Source organism: Eschrichtius robustus, chromosome 8 (genome assembly GCF_028021215.1).
Source record: "Eschrichtius robustus isolate mEscRob2 chromosome 8, mEscRob2.pri, whole genome shotgun sequence".
Classification (NCBI taxonomy): Eukaryota; Metazoa; Chordata; class Mammalia; order Artiodactyla; family Eschrichtiidae; genus Eschrichtius; species Eschrichtius robustus.
In genome coordinates, this window is record NC_090831.1 from 86689396 (window position 1) to 86712629 (window position 23234).

The 23234-nt window shown below is 42.6% G+C and overlaps 1 protein-coding gene across 2 annotated transcripts in view; it reads left to right on the forward strand.

The window, feature by feature from the left end:
* The window catches only part of BMPER (BMP binding endothelial regulator), a 321921-nt gene that overhangs the window by 221949 nt on the left and 76738 nt on the right, over window positions 1-23234 (forward strand). For both annotated transcript variants that reach the window (XM_068550034.1, XM_068550033.1), the window contains exon 14: window positions 21836-21966. In XM_068550034.1, the coding sequence (XP_068406135.1) occupies window positions 21836-21966 (131 nt within the window). The remainder of the gene's footprint in view (window positions 1-21835; window positions 21967-23234) is intronic.

Here is a 23234-nt window from a genome sequence, read left to right on the forward strand (position 1 = left end):
ATTGTGAAGGACCAAAGAAATATAGAGCAAGGACTTTTCCTGCACTTGAAAAAGATGACCTTTACTTTTGTTCGTCTATAAAAAGCCTTCCCATAGCTAGGAAATAGCAGAACTAGAAGGAGCTAAGGAAGCACTGATTATTAGCATTTTGAAAGAAAAAGAAAACCTTTCTCCACCAAGGGCCAGCCTTAGAAACTTCATCCCTGACTTCCCAGACCGAGTTTAGACCTCTGTCTCAGTGCTCCCTAGCTCAGGATTGGGACTCAGAGGAGGTTCATCCTACGACATTCCTTGTAACTCTTACCATGGCTCTGTTAAGTGTTAAGTGCCTGATTACTTGGCTATTCCCTGCCCAACATGTAGCTCCATGAGGGCTGGGACTCCACCTGCCTTGCTCAGTGTCCTGGCCTCACACATAGTAGATGCTCAATGCATGTTTGTTGAGGGAGGGGCTGAGTAAATGAAGCACATAGTAAACTCTTTGAGGCACATGACAAAGTCTTTGAGGAATGCAGCTGTATTTTCCATACAATGAAATCACCATGAAAATAGGAGCAAAATTAAATTTACCAGCAGCCTTGATAATAGGAGTATTTTAGAGATACACACATTAGAAGATTTCCATCTTTGTGAAAGATTTGTTTTTAATACTCTCAGACATCTTTAGTGGGGCTGGGGATGGGAAAATGGATCAGGACCCAATATTTTGATTTTTTTTTACAAAAGGGAAATTAAAAGTATGCTCTGCAAAAACTTAAGACTGAGCTCTCAAACCACTGGATTTATCATTTTATTCTGAAACTTCCGAGGAGTGAGAACTCAAGATTTATCCTCAGATGATAAACATAACCTCTGGCTGTGGCATAGAGGATGGGTGATATATTGTACCGTCCCATTCTGAAGCTACAACCTCTCCCTTTTCTCTTCCATTTAACTCCTACTCATCCTTTGGTCTCAGCCCAAGTTATCAGTTTTTCAGAGAATCCAACCCCAATTTCCAGACCAGATTTACTCCTTCTGCTCAGTTCTCTCGGCTCTATGTCTCTAATCACAGCCTTCATCTCAGCTGTGGTGATGAGTTGCTTGATTGTGGACCCAGTTTGGGAGTGTCATTAGGACATAAGGGTGGGATCATATTTGTCTGCGTCATTGCTTTATTCTTAGCGTTAGGAGTATAGTAGTTAATAAATACCATATAAGTGTTTGGGGAACGATGGATAGATGCATAAATGGTCAATAGGTGAACGTGACAGAATGTAAGTGACAGAGTCATATTATTATGGTGACAACTTTGAATCTAATTTGAATTCTAATTTATCAATAAGCAAATTATGAATTTGTATATTGAAAATATTATTAGAAGCATATTACTTGTGATACCTCCCAAAGCTGATTTCACTATACCAGTGAATGGGTCACTAGGACCAATAACCAGTCTCCGAATGTCTTTAAATACTCACTCCTATGAGTAAAAGATTGTTTGAACACATATCCTTTATAATACATATTTATATTACACATATATATTTATATATAATATACATATTACACACATACGTGTAATATACACATACACTACACATATATTACAGTATACACATACATTATATCATATATAATTACATATGTATTTCAATATTAGCACATCACGTACCTTATAAAATATGAAAATGTAAATTAAAATAAGGTAGCATAATAGTAAATATAAACAGAAGTTGTTTTTCCCTCCTTCTACTCTGATGGACTGTCTTCAGGCCCAGCCTTGTTTGAAAGCAGTGCTTTGAAGGTAGGGGCAAGGCTCTAGACTGCTGCTTCTCAAACCTGGCTGTGCACAGAAATTGCCGGGAGAGCTCCAGGTAAATGACACTCCAGGTGAAATGGTGATTCCTGGGCCCCAGGCTCCACCTTCGAGATTCTGATCGAGTAGGTCTGGGATGGAGCCCGATTCTTCCATTTCTACCTAGCTCCTGGGTGATGCTGAAGCTGCTGTACACTCAGTAGCTCTGTTCTAGATCGGTACTTCTCAAACTTGAATGCACATTCAAATCCCCAGAAAGCTTGTTAAAGTATAGAATATGGTTCAATAGCTTGGGGTAGGGCTGAGATTCTACACTTCTGAAAAAACTCTTGGGAGGCCGCAGGTGAGGCCAAGGCTGCTAGTTCAATCAAGTAAAAGGACCATGGGACAGAGTTCAGCTGGACCTTCAGCCCCTTAGTGAATTTGCCTGCATACAGTGCCAGGCCTGTAGGGCAAAGCCGTGAGAAATAGAAGCCGGTTTGGTTGGAGAGAAAGCCTTGCTAACAAGAAACCTCTTGCAGCCCGTCATTTGCCCTTGACTCCTTCATTCTTCCCTTAAAGAATTCTGGTTTTGCAGTGACCTTTAGTTGAAGGAAAATTGTAAGTAAAGGGCTTTGAGGGAGAAGATTACAGTTCCTTCTTTGAAGTGTTTCTAATAATAACCAAGATTGTTCATTTTTCTGAGTTATGATATATGTACACAGGGATGGTTTTCATCCAAGGTCTTAAATAACATTTGCCTCAGCAGTTAACTGATTCTTGTGCAAAGGTTAATGGGCAAATAGAACATTCTTGGAGTTCATAGAAACTCTTCCAATCAGTTTTTATACTTATATTGCATTCTTTAACATCAGAATTCTTTCTTTAGAGAATATTGCATAGATGGATACAATTATAAGAGCTCAATGCAGACCAGTATTTCTAAAATTAAGTAAAATTATTTTAGTGCAAATTTAGGGGGAGCAGGCTTATATTATCACCCCATAATTTTATTTATACAACAGAGGTAGAAGAAAATCATCAGACTATAATGTGCTTTCAGCACTTTTAAGGTTAGAAAAGCTGTTTGACTTGGAGAAGATTCTAAAAATCTTAGTTGCTCTATTCTAAAAAATGTGAGTTTATTGATTATGATGATTGCTGTGGAGAATTACGGGCTAGCACGATCTGTGAACACTAAGAATAGGGCCTCCTTAGCTGTGTTTCATTGGAGTCAGTATCTAGACCAAGAATCAAGATCTGCTAGTGATGAGGATCAGCGTCTGGGGTTCTCCATCCGAGCTGCACCAGGGAGTCACCTGGGGGTTTGTTGATACTCTGGCCACATCTGGGCCAATTAAGTCAGAATCTCTGCCAGTTGTGGCCCCCAGCATCAGAGTTGTTTAAAGCTTCCTGGTGATTCTAAGGTGTAATCAGGGTTGAGAGCCAGTGGTTGAGAGGCCTGGGTTCTCTTTCACTTCGAAATTTCACTTTGTAGTCTCCTGAATTATGGGTCTGGCTGCTTCTGCATTTGAGCCAAATTCACAGATTAGTTTTAAATCTACCTTTCCCTGCAGTTCTACATTCTTCTCCATTAATTCAACACTTTCAGAATCTCCTCTAGCTATTCTTTAATTTGAAAGCATAATTTCTTCCTAATTTCCAGCTAATTAATGTCTATATTAGATTTTTTTTTGTTTGTACTTAAAGAAATACGTGTAGGCTTCTCATGGGTTGAAACTATACTTTTAATCTATTCTCTCTCCTAGGAGGTTGCGAAACTAATGTGTGTTCTCGCTTAATTATCCATGCTCCCAGTGCCTATTTTAGTGCCTAGCACATAGAAGGTACTCAGCAAATATTTGTTGAATGTATAAGTCGTTGATTTTTCTCTCTCCTTTAACTCTCATGTGCAAACATTCAGCCATTTTCTGAATCGTGTTGATGTAAGCTCTTAAACATATCTAAAATCCACTGCCTTGGTTGCATTAGTAACCATCATTGCCTTGGTGCAGACCGTCATCATCTCTTTTTTTTTTTTTTAATTTTTATTTATTTTATTTTATTTATTTATGGCTGTGTTGGGTCTTTATTTCTGTGCGAGGGCTTTCTCTAGTTGCGGCAAGTGGGGGCCACTCTTCATCGCGGTGCGCGGGCCTCTCACTGTCGCGGCCTCTCTTGTTGCGGAGCACAGGCTCCAGACGCGCAGGCTCAGTAGTCGTGGCTCACGGGCCCAGTTGCTCTGCGGCATGTGGGGTCTTCCCAGAGCAGGGCTCGAACCCGTGTCCCCTGCGTTGGCAGGCAGATTCTCAACCACTGCGCCACCAGGGAAGCCCCGTCATCATCTCTTTGTGCTTCCACTTTCTCTCCCTCCTCCCTCAAGTGCATCCGTCCCCTACTATTGACACAAATTCTGCCTCTATGCCCAGTTTCCACTATGCAGCCAAAGAGATTTTTTTAAAGTATTTTCTTTAAATTTATTTTTTTGATTCTTATCACATTATTAATACTTACAGAATACAGAATTTTTAAATATAAAATAAAGTCAACTATATTATGTGAGGAAATCACTCTTCATTTACACAGGTATGCACATTTTGTTGTTTGCTTCATATAGATTCTGCATTTTTAGTCTTCTGTGACATTGACTTGTTAGTATTGTGAATTGAATTTTTATGTACAGTGTATTTCCCAAGCAGTTATTATTGGCATTTAGTAAAGCTGTTTTTACAACTTATTTTTTTGAAGTTCCCTAGTTATAGACAATCATATCATTTGCAAATAAGTATAATTTTGGCCTTTCTAAAATCTATGTCTATTGTTTGACTTCTTGTGTAATTTTAGAGGATATAACTTTAAGAATACTGCTACTTAATAATTCTGGCTCCTTAAATTGAGATAGATGCTGTTCATTGTATTAAATAAGCATTCTTTTATTTCAGTTTTACCATGTTTAAAATCAGGAATAAATGTTTAATTTATTACATATTTTATTGCATCTGTCAACATGAATATATAGTTATTCTTGTGTCATCTATTAATGTGAAAAATTATATCATTAAATATCTTGATATCAAACGAACCTTGCATTCCGAAAACAAACCCTGCTTGGTTTGATATGTTATTCTTTTAATGTACTGTTGGGTTCTATATAATTATATTTCATACAGTATTTTTTGCCCTTATAGTTGTAGATAGATAGCCTGTAGTTCTCTTGTCTGTGTTGTCTTTGTTATGATTTGGTGAAACTACAGCCCTCCCCCACATATATGCAACCACTCATGTCATATAAAGTTATTTGTAATTCCCCAAATAGGTAGTGTCATTTCAGGGCTTAATGGCTTTATATTCGCTATTCTCCCTGCTAGCCTTCCTTTCCTTGTTTATAAAACTAAAATCATTGGTGATCATTGGTCCCCCATTCATTGAAGTTTTCTCAAGTATATTACCCATATTCCCAACTCGATTGATCATTTTCTTCTCTGATATCTCCATGTCCTTTCTTCATATCTCTATGGTAATGTTGATCGTATAGTATCAAAATTTTGACTCCTCATCTTTAAATCATCAGTTCTCGGCACAATGTGTAGTAGGTGCTTAGTAAATGCTAGGTGGATGAATGAGTGACTGAAGGAAACTCATACCTACATGTACCTTCCCTTACTGCAGGGCATCCTGGGAAGTACTGGGGGCTGCTCTCAGTATACCACAGAGAAATCAGCACACACAATCCTTTTTTTTTTACATTAATTAATTAATTAATTTTATTTTTGGCTCCATTGGGTCTTCGTTGCTGAACGCAGGTTTTCTCTAGTTGCCGCGAGTGGGGCTACTCTTCGTTGTGTTGCGCAGGCTTCTCATTGCAGTGGCTTCTCTTGTTGCGGAGCACGGGTTCTAGGCGTGCGGGCTTCAGTAGTTGTGGCACGTGGGCTCAGTAGTTGTGGTTTGCGGGCTCTAGAGCACAGGCTCAGTCGTTGTGGCGCATGGGCTTAGTTGCTGCATGGCATGTGGGATCTTCCCGGACCAAGGCTCAAACCCATGTCCCCTGCATTGGCAGGCAGATTCTTAACCACTGCGCCACCAGGGAAGTCCCAGCACACACAATCTTGGTGTTTCTTTAAAATGGCCTGTCTCTGGTTCTATGCAGGATCCCAAATCATGCATTTAAATTATTCAACCTGTTGCGTTACTTTAACATGGCATTCATGGTGGCGGGGCATTATATTTAGAATAATGGAGGACTGGATGGAGGAGACAGGACTGGTTGGTCATGCTTTTGTTTTTCTTTCATAAAAATGTGTCCTTCCATCTAATGGGAGTGGGAGCATTCTTCATCCCAAAAATGTTTATTGAGCACCTTCTTTATGCTAATGAATATGCTAGTTGCTGGGGATTTAGCAGGAAATTAGATAGACAAGGTCCCTCATGGAGCTTACATTCTAGTTGGGGAGAGCAACCAAAAATAAACTGGTAATCAACTAAATAGTATAATTTCTGATTTGAGAGAGGGTGGTAGAGTGGGAGCGGGGGTTATTTTAGATACTGGTGGTTAGGGAAGGAATGTCTGAGAAGGTAATATTGGCCTGAAAATTGAGAAGGCATGAGCCACTCCTCTTCAGTAAGACTGGAAGATCGTTCCAGCCAGAGGCAGCAACAAGCTTGGCTAAACTAACACACACAAGCACAATAGATGCACTCTTAAGAAGTCGAAACAATTTGAACAATTTTACCCTCCATGATCTGCCTATTTAAGGAAAAGAAGGAAGTCCAGCCCGGGTGGAAGGTAGTGAGCTAAGGCTGGTAAATAGAGACGAGAATGTAAAGCAGGAAGGGCTTAGATAGATCATCAAGGGCATGTGGACCACGATTAGGGCTTAGGTAGATTGTATTTTTAATGTGATGAGACATCTTTGGAAACTTTTGATTAGAGGAGTGCTATGATTTGTTTTATACTTTTAAAAGAAAATTTGGCTGCTGTGTGGGGAATGAAGAGTTTATGTCCCTTTAAGTATTATTATAAGAAGTAGTTGCACAAAAATACTTAACTGGCTGCTGTATCCCGAAGAAGGCATATGATGATATCTGTGCTATCACTGGAAAGATATGCGTGAGAAATTATAACTTTTCACTGTTGAGTGATGGTAAAATCCTTTTTGACCATTCTTTTTTGTCCTCTTTCCTCCTATATTCTTCCCCAGTGTGTGATTTTCAACCATTACCTTTATATGCGCTATTCACTTTTTTTCACCCTTTAAATTTCTTCTTCCACACAATAGCCTCATAGATAGCATCATTGACTGCCCCAAGAGTAATCAGTCATGTTGCTAGATTTTTATGCACCTGGAAAGAGATAAAGAGGAGCGTATGTTTTTTTTTTAAAGCCAAATTGCATACTATGATTGACTGAGCAGCATTATTAGGAGTCATAAAACATTAGGCAGCCGAGCCCCGAGGTACTTGCAAAGGTGGCAGTGAAACAAAGCAACCTTTAAATTGATTTAGCAAAACACTTAGTTACCATTTCATGGTAGGCAAAACAGTGGTAAATGTTAAAGGAGGAATCTTCCTAGGACATTATGAAAAATAAAGCTAGCATAAACTCATTGGTTGCTGTCAGCACTCTTTTATGGTGTTTACATGAATGTTGGTAACAGAGAATGAGAGAACTTATTTGTGGCTTTTGGCTGACGTTGGAACACATCAGTAAGGATGCTCAAGTCTGTCTGTAGCCATGGTGTTAACTTTGTCTTGTAAAGAATCACATTTTGTTTACTGGACAATAAGGAACACTCTTGGCTCAACTCCTGACTTCCCTCTCAAACATCTGTTAAACATTTTTACTGGGTGCAGTGGTGTGCTGGAGCTGGCTTGTAGTGAGTGGTTCTCTAGAGCCAAATGTTAGCATCTCTTCCCAACTCCATGTTCAGTCATCAGTGATGTCATGTTGGTAGCCTGAAAGCAGCTGCAGTGGGAGAATTTACACTACGGAAATTGGCATAGGCTGCAAATTTCTCTCTTCCCCACCCCCCAAGAGCCAGTTGCTACACATTTACCATCACTCACTGCCTGAACGTTCCTCCAGAAACTCAGCGTGTTCTGTTGTCTCTCCTTCTTTCCACTATCTCCTCCTCCTCCTGCATTCCTCCTATTTGTTGATAGACTTTAAACCCAGGCTGAAATCTCCAGAGGCACTTTTTGATCCTTTCTTTTCCCTTTTGCCCCAACATGAAATCCTTTTACAAACTCTGCAGATTGTATTCCTCCTATCTCATATGCTTTATATCGCCTCTCACTTTCTTCTGGTGCTCCCCCAGATCAGTCCCTGGTTGTGTCTTTTTTTCTCTCGTGATCCCTAGTTGAGTCATCTGCAATAGCTACTTAATACCCCTTTTAATCCCCCATCTCCACCTCCTCAGCCCATCTAACACACTGTTATCAGCTCATTTTCCAGAGGTATACTTTGTATTCTATAACTATTCTGCTCAAATTTATCAATGACTCCTCTGGTTTCCAAATTAGGCTCATACTTCATAGCTTGGCATACAAGGCAGTCCATTATATGAGCACAGCCTACCTTTCCAGCTGATTTCCTGTCATTTCTGTTCCTCTTCTTGATGCTCCAGAATCCCCACATGGCACATGTGGCATTTCAAACAAAAGTACTATTTCTAAAATACGAGTTTTCTGAAAAGCCCTTTCTTCCACTTTGCCTGGGTCAAACTTACTCTTTCTTTTAAGATGTTACTCAAGGGATGCCTCTTCCTTGAAATCTTTTATAATTTCTTCTCATTCCCTGTCCTCCAAGACAAAATAATCTCTCTCGCGCAGTTGAACTCCCTTCCTAATACCGTACTGCTTTTTATAGCACTCATCGTTTTCCTGCTTTCATTACAATTTATTTTAGCACATTATGTAGTTTGGAGTAGAAACCCCATCTTTTTCATCTTTGCCTCTAACTTGGAGGTGAGCACAATGCCCTCCCTGTTCAGTAGAGATTTGTTGAAAGAATAAACAAAATGGAAAGAAGTTTTATACTTAAGCTGGACATTCTCGAGCTGGTAGGCGTAAAAGGAAATAAAAGCACAGCAAGTGGAAAATGGTACAATAGGAATATTTCTGGAAGTCCCTCCAAAGTTAGTTTTTAAGTGGAACATTTTTATTTTTCGTAATGTATTTAGAGAAGATACATGGGCTCTGGAATAGAAAAGAATAATTCCATAGTCCAACAGGAGGTAGAATCTGAGCAAGTGGGTGGAAGTTACAGAACACATTTTCACTTAATATATAAGAAAACTTCCTGAGAAACAGAAGCCTTAATTGTCTGTCACAGGAATGAGATTCCTAAAAAGCTACTGAGCTCTTGTCACAGACAGGATGCAGATGTATGACCATCTGTCAGTGATGTTATAAAAGGAATTTCTGCAGGGAGTAGATGTTTGCTAAGTCTTTTAAGACTCTTGAGTCTATGAATCTGTGACTGTTTATGAGTCATCCAGCCTATTGGTAGGATTTTTGAGCACTCATTTTCTTAACCAAGATGAGTTTCCACAGTGCATGCTATTAAGATTTTTACTATATAGTTGGGAGCATTAAAATATTTAGGAAGAAAGCATCTAGAAAAGCCCCCTGTCATCCCCCAAAAAACGGTTCTAAATTTCAGGTCCTCCAATTTGGGGAAAATGTTCCATCACTAACTTTAGATCATAAAATTTAAAATTAAGGTCTAGAAAACCTGCTATATTATCTCTTTCTCCATAGGAGCTAAAGGCCGATATCACCAGCACTAAATTTCTGCCTAATTAAAAATTTGGCTTAGTTTTATTTCACTTCGTTTGCCATGGGTCCCCAAGGGCGTGGCCTGAGAGAGAGCAGAACTGTCACTCTCCAGAGGTAGTACTCTTGCCCCTTGTCTGGACTCCTTCTTCACCTGGAAACACCATTTGCTAATTTCATTCAATTCTACCACCTTCTTTGCTAGATATTTGCATTGCATCATTAGTCTTCATCCACCTGCTGATCTAGAAGGTAAACTTGGTTTTTACCCCCTCCCCTACTGTGCCTTGTATAAGCATAGGGACTTTTATGGGGTTTTTTCCCAGGAATTTTCTTCAGGAATTTACTAGCAACTGTAAGTGAAGAAAAGGACAGTCTTTCTCTTGCATTCTTGACCCCATTCTCACCTATTTTCCAAGACGTTACTCTCCCAGTTACCTAACCCCCTCCATCACTTTCACTTCAACATCTTCTCTTGGATGTCTTTTTCCCTGGTGCAAAACAAGTTCAAGTCTCCTTGATCCTAAGACACACACACACACACACACACACACACACACACACACACACACGCTATACTTGGCTTCCCTTCAAACTATTGCCCCATTTCTCTTCTTCCCTTCACTGCCAGCCTACTGAAAGAACGGTCTTCAGTCAGTGCCTCACATATTTTCCACCTTCAGTACATGTCACGATGATTTCTGTACTCACCACTCCCATGAAACTATTCCTGCTAAGGCCATCACTCATCTCCCAGGTGCCTAATCCAGTGGCCAGTTCCAGATCTTCTTCCCCTTGGCTGTGGGTAATACTGAAATCCACGGGATGCCCACTCCTCCTTGAAACTCTCTCAGGCCATTTAGCCATCTGCTTCTCATTGTTGACTTAGCAGTCATTTTATCTGCACTTGACTATAAAACATTGATAAATGATTCATTTGGAAAAATAGGTTTTGAGCATCTACTCTCGACCAGGCACTGCACCAAGTCTGGCAAAAGATGGTGAGCAAAACCTGCCCACTCTGGAGAGTAGTGGGGTGGATGGAGGGAGGCATGAATCCCACAAGGACATGGTTGCAGGCTGTGACAAGGGCCATTCAGGACCACCACGAGAATGTTTAGTGGCATCCTCATCTAGTTTGGGGATCTCGGAAGCCTGCCCTGAGAAAGCTTTTTGCCTGCATAAAAGGAGGAGGAGGAGTTTTTAACCAGGAGAAGTGGGGAGAACATTCCAGTGGAAGGAATAGCATGCACTATATTAGGCAGTGAGATGTAAGGGAGAGAGCACGGACCCAGCATTGCTACTTACTGAACAGTCTGATGTTAAACAAACAAACAAAAAACTACTTGACCTCTTTGGGTCTTAGTTCTCTCTTCTGTTAAAAATTTTGCAGTCATAATTATATGTGCTCATATTTGCAGTGCACGTGGCATGTAGCAGGTACTCAGGAAATGTTGCCTCACCGCAACCCGAGCATTGCAGGGCCTTTAAAGCGATTTCTCCTTAGTTGCTTCTAGGAAATAGGCCTCGCATTCCATCTCTCTGGGGCTTATACAAGGGTGCTGTCATTCCAGCAGAGGGTGGGGAGCTGGTGAGGAAGCGGTGGGCCCAGGGTGCTTATGATTTGGGTTTGGGGAATGTCTGATCCCTAAACCTCTTTTCTGTGATTTGAGAGTAGCTGCGTGCCATCCCGCATTGATGGGAGTGAGCTCTCAGGAAGGACACTTCTCCTGTTAGGTCTGGTGGACTGTGTTTCCCTTGTGCAGCCAAGCTGCACGGACTATGGAGTGCAGAAAGCCCTTCCTTGCACGGTGATTGGATGTGAATGCTAGTTGATGGTGGAAGCTCTCGGCGGATGCTTGATGAAAGGCACCCAGAATCTCAGAAAAGTTCCCCGCCGCGCAGCCTCCTCCAGGGGCGGCCGCCACTGCCGCCCTTTCATTAGCGCACGTAGTAGAGGGTTTGTGGGGCTTGGCAGCCGTCCACTGCCTAATGTGAAAAAGGCCCTGGAAGCATCGGCCCCTTTGAAGCAGCTGGGCTGGTGGCGGCTGCTGCGTGTGGCTGGGGTGTGGCCTCCAGATGCTGGACGCCTTCGCTCTTGTGGATTAGCCTCGCCGCCCTTGTGAGAAGCTCTCGCGATAGCCGCCCCCTCGGCGGTCAGGCGCGGTCCAGACAGGCAGAGCCGTCCCGGAGCTGCAGGGGCTAGAAGTCCCCGAGAGCAGAGGCGAGGGGATGCCACCCTGGAGCGTGAGAGAAGAGAAAACAGCATGCCACTTCCCACACCCTCCTCACTCAGCATCAGCTGGGCTAGGACGCCAACCCCGGGGTTTCCGCCTTGGTCGCCTCTCACCTTCATTTCCGGGTGTGGATGAATTTCTCCTCTTTAGGGACGGCGGTGGTGGGAGTGGGACTCTCTTTTCTCCCTTACTTTTCATGAGAATCCTATGAGAGATTATACAAGGGAAACTGGCATAGGAAGGGGAAGGACTGTACCCCAAGTGACACAGCTGGGGCTTTCACCCGGGGGTGATGGCTCCACGGGGCTCTTTGCCTCCTCCTGCTGCCTCCTCGCGACTCCCTAATAGCTGTCCTGTGGGAGCACCTGTGCGGGCACACTTTCCTCTCCCCGGGCCCAGACATGAGCAGGGGGTCCCGGCAGTGCAATTCAAGGAGGCTTCCTCTCCAGAGCCGTCCTGCACTTACCAGAGCCCCAGGCTGAGCCTCCTTAATTGTGCTGCCTGTTGCCCGCTGCCTTGCCCAGTCTTGCCCTCCTCACCACACCGCGAATGTCTCAAATTTAGAGCAGGGTTGCTTTGTACACAGCAGGCACTCAACTAGTGTTGGTCAAGTTGAATGGAACAGTTTCAAAGATGATGTGTATCTGTCTGTGTCGGGGGAGAAATATGATGAGACGGGTCACCCCAAAGAGATATTGCGGTTTTCTGAGTAAAGAGTCCCCTCTTGTTCCTGGAGGGTCTTTCCACGTATGAATATCACCTAGTTTTAGCCCATGTTTAGACATAGTCATGAATACTGGTACGGTAGGGACCTGCTCTTTTACTAATGAAGAGGCAGGAACATGGATGAATATTGGCATCACGCTGGCATCTTCGGCCTCAGATTGTGTTACCGCCTCGGATGCGGGAGAGAGTTTCTCCCCTGCTCACGTGAAAGGTCTGGTACTCTTTTGTACTTGAGATTTTTTTGTAAAAACCAAAGTATGTGAAGCTAGATGCAGTGCATAAGGAAAATGAGATGTTACAAAAACTGGAAAAGCTTCTGGTCTGTTACCGTCGATGACCCACCTCGCTTGCCCTCCTGGCAGGGTGCACCTCCAATACCCCAACCCCTCCCCGCGCCGCGCAGGCACCCCACGTAGGCGTTCATGATTATGCAGGGATTTAGTCCACCAACCAGCCTTACGATTGTTTTACAGTGAGCATGGCAGTGATGGATTGGACGTGTTTAAGAGAAAAGTGATTGATTTTCTGACAAGCAGCCATTTTTATGTTCTCTTTTATCAGCCAGCCTCCCCCGGAAAAGTGAAGGGTAAGAAGCAAATGCTGGAATAAGAATTACGGTTACTTGACGCTCTAGCTCTTGGCCACTAGAGGGGGGTAGTGACCAGGCTTCCTCTCTCCTGTGATGAATGTGAGACATCTTTGCCCAAACTGAAATAACGAGTGGACAACTCAGCAATTGTCTGTTCATCAGCTTTTCCCTTCGTGGAGCCAGTGTTTCACACTCAAGCAAAGGTCGCTCATCTTTCCTAAGAGGAGTATTTCCAACCATGTTAGTGGGTATAGAGTCTTTGGCTTTGGCCCCTTTAAAGTCGTAGCGCCTGGGTGTGGGGCAAATAGAATGGTGTACACACCTTCCCCGACCCTAAGACACAAGAAAACTTAACTATGGGCATAGGAATCGTAGTTTCCACATATGATCTGATATATGGCCTTATCAAGGGAGAAAATATTTTAGGTTCCAGAACATGCATGATGGTCGTTTGGTCTCTGTTCAAAGCAAGTGTGAGGGACTCCTGTTAAAATTGGCATCTATGGAAAATCATAAGCATTGCTACTCTTTCAAGGAGATCTCTGTGTCCACAGACACCTCTTATTCCACCAAAACAATCGCTGGCTTTAGAAGGGTGTCCGATGCTGATGCCCATTTCTGGAACTCCTATGCAACACGCTAGTTTCTGCTCTGTAGGTCATGGCATTTGCCTCCTGGGGAGTGTTATGAGGATTAAAGCAAACGGTATTTTTCAGTGTCTGGAGAATGTAAAATAGGTGCACATGTAGCGTCCCTAGGTTTTAGGTTGGAAGTACGTGTAAGTAGGCCGTGTGCACACGACAGGAACAGAGTCCAGGCAATCAAAGGGGTTCCTTGTGAATAATTATCAAAATGGTTTGGTAGGTTATTTCCCTGTTATTTTGGTAGTTGGATTTTTATTCTTGTCAAGGCAGGAAGAGAGCAGTTACAGAGGGAAGGACCCTGAAGGCAAGAAGATGAAAACACACGGGGCTGAGTGGGGAGCTCAGGAGGATAGTGGAAGAGTCAGCATGGGCACCAGCACACTCACGGAGCCCGTGTGGCACCAGGTGTCACACCGAGGAGTTAAGGTTGGAGATTATGATGATTGGAATGCCTAAAAGAAAGAAATGCCTTAACAGTAGACCTGCCAGGCTATTCCGTGAGGAACGAGGTCTTCAGGAGCAGGCTTTGTGACTGCCTGTCAGGGACTTTTTGTTTTGCTTTTTAACATTGGAGTTTGGGTCACATGATTGTCAAACCTCAGATCTGGTGACTTGGGCTTTTACTCTGAAAACCCTGTGCCCTTACTAGTGTTGAGGAGAACCGAGGTAGCCGTTACCGAGTTATGCTTGGAATTGTTTTCTTAGGTATAATGTGACATGGGTATGCCTTCTGACCGTGGCTATTACCTCTAGAGTAACTGGAAACTCTGGGCTTTTCCTGGGGCCCCTCTCTTTGCCTGGAATTTCCTTTTCTTCATTCTCTAACCAAACATGATTCCACAGATCCTTCAAGACCCAGTTCCTGCGTCTCTCCTACTCTGTGAAACCTCTGGACACCCTGCCCGCCCCTGTGGAATTAGTGGCTCTAGCTGCCCATTGCTCTAGCTGCCTGCCCGTTATAGCAGGCATTACATCATTAAGAGTTTGGTTTTTAGTATCTGCACAATTTCCCCTTCTCGGTACAGTGCATCTCTGTTCATCTCCGTGCCTCTCTTAGTGTCTGGAACAAACAGGGCTCAATGAATTCATTCTTCACACTAAGGAGTGGGCTCAGGGTCCAACAAGTGTGTGTGTGTGTGTGTGTGTGTATGTGTGTGTGTGTGTCTTTTGGTGGTGGTGAAAGCTGGACTGCAGATAAATTCAGGATCCACAACCAGAGAAACAGCTGGCCTCCCAGAGTCTCCTGCCCTGTCTCCTAGGATAGAGTTCATGAAATGCACAAGCCCATCCAGAAATGCCTGACCTTGCTGTACTGGCCTGGCAACCCCAGGCCGCCTGGAACCAATATTTAAGCCAATATTTGCTTTCAGTTATTCTCACCCGTAGTTAAGACACGGTAGTGCCAAACTGTGGCTAGCCCAGGAAGGGTCTGCAGGGGGCAGCAGGGACTCCCTACTGGCTGGCTCTGCAAGTTTGCCCCGCACTCTCATTGACAACTCACTAAAGCAATCTCATAGTTCACAGTATTGAATCTTTGGGCCCTGTTTTTTAGGTCAGAGTGTGGTTTTTTTTTGTGAAAGTGTAAGGGTGCCCATATACTGTAGTACTGAGGAGAACCGAGGTAGCCACTACTGAGTTACGTGTGGAGTTGTTTTCTTAGGTATAATGTGACATGGATACTGACCGTGGCTACTACCTCTGGTTACTTCCATGTAACTCAGGTTAGGGAGGTTCAAGGCAGAATTCAAGGGTTAAAGTAAACGTGAAATTTTAAGTAGACTCTTGGTAGCTAAACACACTCTGTCCATCTAACCAGGACTCTGTCTCACGTAGCCTTTCCCATCGATTCCCAGGCACTAACAAGCCTGAGATGCCTTCACTTGCTTCTGTGAACTTTCCAGATATACGGAGCAAGGAAAGCCATAGGACCCCAGTGTGGTTTTCTAGTCATCTTCCGGTCTCGTTCTAGTGTTGCTTCTAGGGAAGCCGACCTCCAGATTAAACAACATAGCCCAGCCAAAGACCCTTCCTGGTGGCAGAAGGGAAAGCCGGAGCTCTGACTCTGGCTTCCAGATGGGGCTGGCTGCTGTCACTCCTGGCTTGCCCTTCTGTGTCCCCAGAAGCAGAGTGTGGAGAGTTCCCAATGGTTCATATATCTGTCTTCAAAACTGTGTTTGGGTAGCAAAGTCATGAGCACTTGCTTCTGTCTGGCAGGGGTGGCCCTCATGCCAGAAAAAACACAGGGAAAATCACTTGGTATGCTGTTGCTAAGAAGCGGAGAGGTGTTGGATGTTTTGATTTTAGCAGCATTGGAGGCTTGCCTTTTTAGTAACAAGAAGAGCTATAGGTTGTTCCTACAATATTGGATATGTGCTTTTCCAAAAATGTGTCATGAATGCAGAATTCTCTCATCAAATCCTTTTTTCCACCATTCATTAAATTAAAAAGAAATCCTCTGGGATACCGGAGAGGGGTGCAAAAAGTTCAAAATGAAAACGACGGCGGAAAGGTTCTTGTGGAAGCAGCTTCGTTCCTAGGTGGCCGTGGCCAGCAGCCCACATGCCGTGGCCATGTTAGGCAGTGGCCAGCAAGTAGGGGCGAGGATGGATTCATGCCCTTCAGATATCGGTGTCCAACTGTCTGACCCTGTGCAAGCTGTGTGAAGGTTATCAGGCCATTCTCATCCACTTTTGATGATTCACTGAATGTTTAATGAGCTGTGTGTGCAAGGCACAGTGCTTGGCTGGATGAGCGAGATACAGTCCTCCCCCTGAAACAGGGAAAGAGGTAATTAGGATTCAAAGGGTCTGCGCAAGAATAAAGGTGTGGAGGGGATAAGACCCAATAGGAAGGGGATAACTTTTCTTGGGCCAGTCAGGGAGCACCACGGAGGAACTTGAACTGTCTTAAAGGATAGGCATCTGACTTTTCCAGTGGAAAAGACAAGGAGGCACATTCAAGGCAGGAACAGCAAGGCAGAAGGAAACCTGAGGGTTAATAAGACACTCATATGTGACTGGATAAAAGAATGAGTGGGGAAGAAAGAGGGATGATCTAGATCGCTAGGGACCTTGACTTTTTGAGGCCAAGAAATTTGAACTTTTTCTGTAGGTGCCCGGTAAGACATCAGGAGTGAACTTGATCTTACTCTCACTACACCTATAAATCCCTCTGCGGAGGACAGGGATGGTTTTCCAACATAGATGGAGCTGCATACTTGGTACCACCGTCCAGTACCAGTAGGACTTTCTGCAGTGATGGAACTGGTATAAGTGTCCAATATGGTGGCCACTAGCCACATGTGGCCACTGAACACTTGAAATGTGGCTAGTGTGACTGAGGAACTGAGTTTTAAATTTTATTTAATCGTAGTTAACTTAAATTTCCATTTAAACAGCTTCATGTGGCTAGTGGCTACTCTCTTAGAGCTTTTCAGGAGGCAGTGGTTGTAACTTGAGGGAGGGAAAAGAGATGAGGAGGGCTCCCTGGCAGATAAATTGTGATAAGTTGTATTTCAGGGAGGGAAGGGACCACAGATGGTCTCTGATACTCGTACTCTTCTGGGTGCTATGAGGAAAAGCCTTCAAAGGGTCTTAGTGACACATGGCACACGTACATAAAATGGTTAGAGAAGGGAGGCAGGTGGCGTGACAGAGTGCTGGCAAGCACGGCTTCAGCTCCCTGGGACCCTGCAGTAGCTCTTGGCGTCCTCTTTCCATATCTCTGCACCATGCAACTATGCAAACCCCACGGAGCAAGAGTCCTGCCTGCACCTCTCTGCTGTCAGGAAAGATGCCAAGTGCAGGGAGGATAAATCAGAAAAGCATTTCTAGATACATGAATTAAAAGCTCCTGTGACAGAAAGTATGCTTTAAAGGGACTGCACAGGCCAGTGCTCTTTACCTGCAGAGCATTCCTGGTAAAGCTTAATTGCAGTGCAACCTGTGTTTTCCCTCTGGAGCAATGGGTGGCGGTGTTTTCTGACCAAGAACTCAGCATCAAACAGAACATTACTGACAGAATAATGCCATGAAAGCAGAGAAGCCAAAGCCATAAATCTCAGTAACTACTGAAAGTGATAACATTCTGCTACTGATTCTGTAAAATGAATATAAATGTAGATATCAGTGAATACTGACTAAGGAAAGGACCATAATCTTCCATTAACATATAAAAATTCAACTCCACTGTGTCATAAATTAGATTTTCCTCATGCTGAATTATTAAGTGTGATAAACAGGAATTGAATGACAATAGTTTTGCCCCTACCTGAAATTTGAAAGGCATACGAGGATGCTTTTATTTTCTCTTAATAAATTCCTTTGTAACCAGCAGAAGCATGCATAATTATTCTGTTATCCATTCCATCCTCCTGGATGTCAAGTTCACAGCATCAGTAGATCAATGACGTGGAAATCTGAGGACAACATAAAGTGAATCAAATCACAGCCTATGTCAGGAGGCCCCCCTGATCCACAGATTGGAAAGATTTTAGCTGGAGAAGTATTTAATAACTAAGATCTACAAACAGAAACTCTGTTTTTCTCCCATTCTTTATTTTCTCACTCTAGTTCCTAAATTTGGAATTAAATATTAATATGTCCTATGTTGTTCTTTTTGTTGTTTAAAAAATACACTGTGATTTTTATCTTTTTAGAAAGGTGATATGTGTTCATTGTAGAAAATATGGAGGAAAATAAAAAGAGCCACCACTCTGAGTTGACTGTTATGAATATTTGGGCGTATCTATTTTCAGTTATTTTTGTTTTCTGTGTGTGACCACACAAGACTGAAACAGTTTTGCTCTTTTTCAGTTAATCCTTCCTGAACATTTTCTAGCATTTTAAAATATATTTTCTAAACATCATTGTAATATCCATAGAATATTTCATCATAGAGGTCACCTAAATGTATCTAACCAGGCCCCTATTGTAGGCAGTTTAGGTTATTTCTTTTTCTTTTTCTTTTCTTTTCCTTTTTTTTTTTTTTTTTCATTTTAATAGCATTGTGATGAAACCCCTGTATATAAAGTCTTTGTCCACATGCGTTACTATTTCCTTAGATGTGGAATTTCCCTATCAAAGGCTAAGAACATTTCTTAGGGCTACTTATAAGTATTGCCAAATTGCTCTCTAGAAAGATCTTCTAGTGGTGTTATGAATATGAGTGTTGAGATTAGAAAGACCTGAGTTCAGTCCTGGTTTTGCAGTTCCGGGTCTGTCATCAGCCATGTGACCCTGGGCAACTTGTTAGCATCTCCAAGCTTCAGTTTCCCTTTCTGTTAAGTGAGCTAGTAATACGACCTGCCTCGTATCCAATTCTGTGTGGAGTAAATGTGGTAATTCATGTAAAAGCTGAGTAGAGCAAAATGCTCAAGATAAGAGCTAACAGTTTTACACTTTTCCAGCAGAGTATGCACTGTCTATTTCTCCATTCTCTCACAAACCCTGGGCACAATTTTGCATAAAAATCAACTTGACAAATGAAAAAAGACATAGTTTTAACTTCTTTGACAAAACACATCTTTCAAGCCTTTAGAAATATGTGACATATTTCAAGTCAAGGGCTGACTTTGACAAATGTCTTTCCCTCAAATGTTGTTTCTCATGAGTGGCAATAGAATAAGTAATAGAAGAAGCCCAAATCTTCCTTAGTTTTAAAGAGTAGCTATATAATTGATTGTGTCTGAGGGCCCAGAGCAGTCTGTCGGTGGGGTTGAGTACGTGTACGTAGCAATTATTAAGTATGTGCTTAGAACATTTTCTCTCAACCGTCTCAGTGAATTGGATTTAGCTGTCCAGAATTTATTTTAAACTGTATAAATAGCTTCATAAGACAACTGGAAGAAATAAAGAGAAAAGAAGGAAAACGTTGGCCAGCAATCCCTTCACACAAACAAGTTAAATTCTGTTTGTTGACTGTCCACACAATTTTACAGAATTGCATTAGACATTCTTTCAAAGCAGAGGGTGCATTTCCTCCTGTCGAGATCTTTTCCATACAAGTACCGTCATTTTACCAGGCCCACGAGGTGCCATCCCACTTCGGTCACGTCAGTGGGAGCTGAGTACAAGGGCAAGAGACCCATACCCCTGGGCCAGGAAAGAGGGTGCGTGACAGATGTGAAGCAGAAGTGGGCTTGGAGGGTAGGACCGGGGCAGCTGAAAATGTTGCTGTGAAGTCTGAACATGAATGTGACCAGTGTGGGTTAGTCTGAAATAAAAATCGAAACAACAAAGGAAACGATGTTGAGGAGGGTTCATACTCAGACATTTAGAGGCTGTTTTAAGGACAGGCTTTATTTGGCTTTTCTTGGAAGCCCGGAGGCTCCACATGAATTTAAAGACACAACATGTGTGTCTGATATTGGAAAGGCTTTGCTGGTGAACACAATTTCACAGGTTTTCTGTAATACAACTGGAGAAGGTATTAAGAAATACAGTTTTGATTATTACAGAGAGAAGAGAGCGTAGTTTTTCTGTCCTGATTATTGTGTCTTTAGTACCAGGCATCAAATGATCTCTCATTGGATGAAATGGAAGCACTCTTGAGGCTTCAGATCCATTTCTCTTTTATTCCAGTTTAGTTTCCATTTCCCAAGGCTGTGCCCTTGAGTGTTGAAATGTAATAACTTTGAGGGTACTCGGTGAGTCTACTGATTCTTTAATATGGTTTCTGCCATTTAATTCTTGTTCAGAGCAGGCAGTGCACCAGTTCCACCCAGAGCTAGCAGGTTACTCTCTGTAATCAGGTATGTACACGTCTCACACCAAGAGGCAATGCTCACATAGTAACATTGGATGACCATGTCCTGATCACTTTTCAAGATCATTGGTGCTATTTGTAATCTTGAATATTATTTTTTTCTGCTTCCAGCCTTGAATTAGATTCTGTAAGGAAGAGGTTTTGCTGAACAGGGTATGAAAAAAATAAGGGTAGTCTAATTTTATCAGTCTTGGGCATCTTGCATAAAATGTTAAGTCAAAATTGTTAGACAGTAAACTTGCTGGAAGATGAAGACGAGGATGGTGGTATGCTATGACAAAAAGAGCACTCGTCTCGGGAGGCGTAATTTAATTCACTCTTTTGTCACTTATTAATGTGACTTTGGGCCTATCTGTTCATTTGTAAAATGAAGTTTTCATTTATAAAACAGGGACTGTGCTACGTCCTATTTAGCACTCAGTGACAGACTGCATGTGAAAGTCCTTTGTAAACTGTAATATCATATTCCAGTGTGAGGTTGTTATTATGCCTCCGAGGTCAGCATGTTTGAAAATTTATTAGTTTGTATTTAAAACACATTTCAGTTCTCTTTACATCCTGGCCCATCATTTCCATATTTAAACTTAAGCAACAAAGACCTTGGCTCAGTCGCCTTTATCTTTCAGTCTAATTAGGGGCCTGAAAGTTTTGCTTTGTTTGGAATTTGTCACCCCATGTTCTAAAGAACAAGGTTCAGTGTGTTCCTCAAAAGACTAAGATTCTAAGATATTGCAAAATTGAATCCTAATTGTTTGTCTTCAGAAAGCCATGAGATTTTATGCTTTCATCAAGTTGGCCACTATTTGGGTTATATTGTAATAGAACCTGTTATTCATATATCAGAGCTATTCACAAAATGGCAGCACCTTGAATAGGGACTATATTCTAAGAGCTGCCTTCCCAACGTGGTAACCAATAGGCATATGTGATTGTTTGCAACTAAATTAATTAAAATTAAGCCAAATAAAAAATTCGGTTTTTCAGTCACACTGGATACATTCCAAGTGCTCAGTAGCTAGATATGATTAGTGGCTACTACTTTGGACAGTGGAGACTATAGAATATTTCCATCATTACGGAAAGTTCTATTGGCCAATCCTGCTCTAAAAGAAAGGGAACCTGATGTCACATTATTCAGAGGTATCCAGTAAGGTTTCATGCAGAATTTTTATATCATTTTTAGGTTTCCAGCCTAAAATAGCAAGCTTTAATGTCCAATCAAGGGTTGACATCCACCCACCCACCCCTTTTCTCCAAGCTGCATTTAGGACATTTGATAATTTGATATTTTTGAATGTTCATTTCTTTTTATTGGGTCCCTTAGGTCCTGCGTGACAGATATGTGTGAATGTCCAGTCCATAAAAACTGTTACTGTGAGTCGTTCCTGGCATATACCCGCGCCTGCCAGAGAGAGGGCATCAGCGTCCACTGGGAGCCTCAGCAGAACTGTGCAGGTGAGAAGCTCCGGGCCGATCCAAACATCAGAAACTCACTCCAGTGCCCAAGATAGCAATAGAAAAGACCTGAGATGTGAATGGTCACATGCTCCCTTGGCCAGAGGGAAATCTTATCAGTGGCCCACCTGGATTTCAATTTGATAAAACACAGGGGCTTCCCACTGGGCAGGATAGAAAGCACTTCAGAGAAATGCTTTGTGACAAGCACATTTGAACAATTTAAGGATTTCCACTGTTGCAAAATCTCCTAACCTCAAGCTACCAGCTGGATGTGCTTAGCACGTGGACAGTCATAGCTGTGGTTTAGGTTACGTGTGGAGCAAAGGAGATTCGGGACAATTACAGTCTTTTAAGGTCTTCAGGATAAGTGTGATTTTTTTTTGAAAGAGAGAGAGAAATGGTTATACAAACACTAGTAGAATGTTCTTTTCCTTCTGAGAGATTGCTGTAATAGTCGTTCTAGCTCTTTGATCTCAGGCAAGTAAATTAGCTTATTTGATATCTGTAAAATGGACTTCTTTGTTCATCCCAGAAATGTTTCTTACAAAGTGGGTAAGTACTAGGCATTGAACAAAGCACTGTGGGCACTTTGGTGACTGTAAGAGATGAGGTGAGGTCCCTGTCATTGAGGTGCTGGCAGCCCAGTGGGAGAGCCAGACAAAAGTAGTAAGTCGAGCATGGTAGAGACTTGCTAAGTGTGGTAAGGGTGATGAGGAGGCAAATAGGGCAGAGCAAGAGAAAACAAATGGAGAGGGAGTAGGCGGCTACTTAGATGGTGAAGAGGGAGCGCGTCTCTGTGGGGATGATATTCCAGCCGAGCATTGAAGGATCGAAGGGACTCAGGGCAAGAGATCTATGCGGAGGAAACATTTGAATAAGATAGCTGCTCTCAAACTGGAAGGGAGTCAGCGTGGAGGGCAGGGGAAAGAGGGGCACAAGATGAGAGTGGAGTTGAAGCCAGAGCCGGATTGCAGGACTCTGCAAGTCTTGGGAAGGAGTCTAGCATTTATTCCAAGAAGAATGGAAGCCACTGACGGGCCTTAAGCAACCCTCCTTCTGCTTTTGAAAGGTCACCCTGCGTAGAGGCTGCTGTGTAGAGAATACACTGAATAGGGCAAGATTGAAGGCAAGAGGCCATTGCAGTCTTTGGGGTGACAAAATGATGGCGGCTTGGATTAAGATGGAGGCAGTGTGTGGAGGAAGAAGAGAGATTTTAGAAGTATTTTGGAAATGTACAATAATATCTACCCTGCAGAGTTATAAGC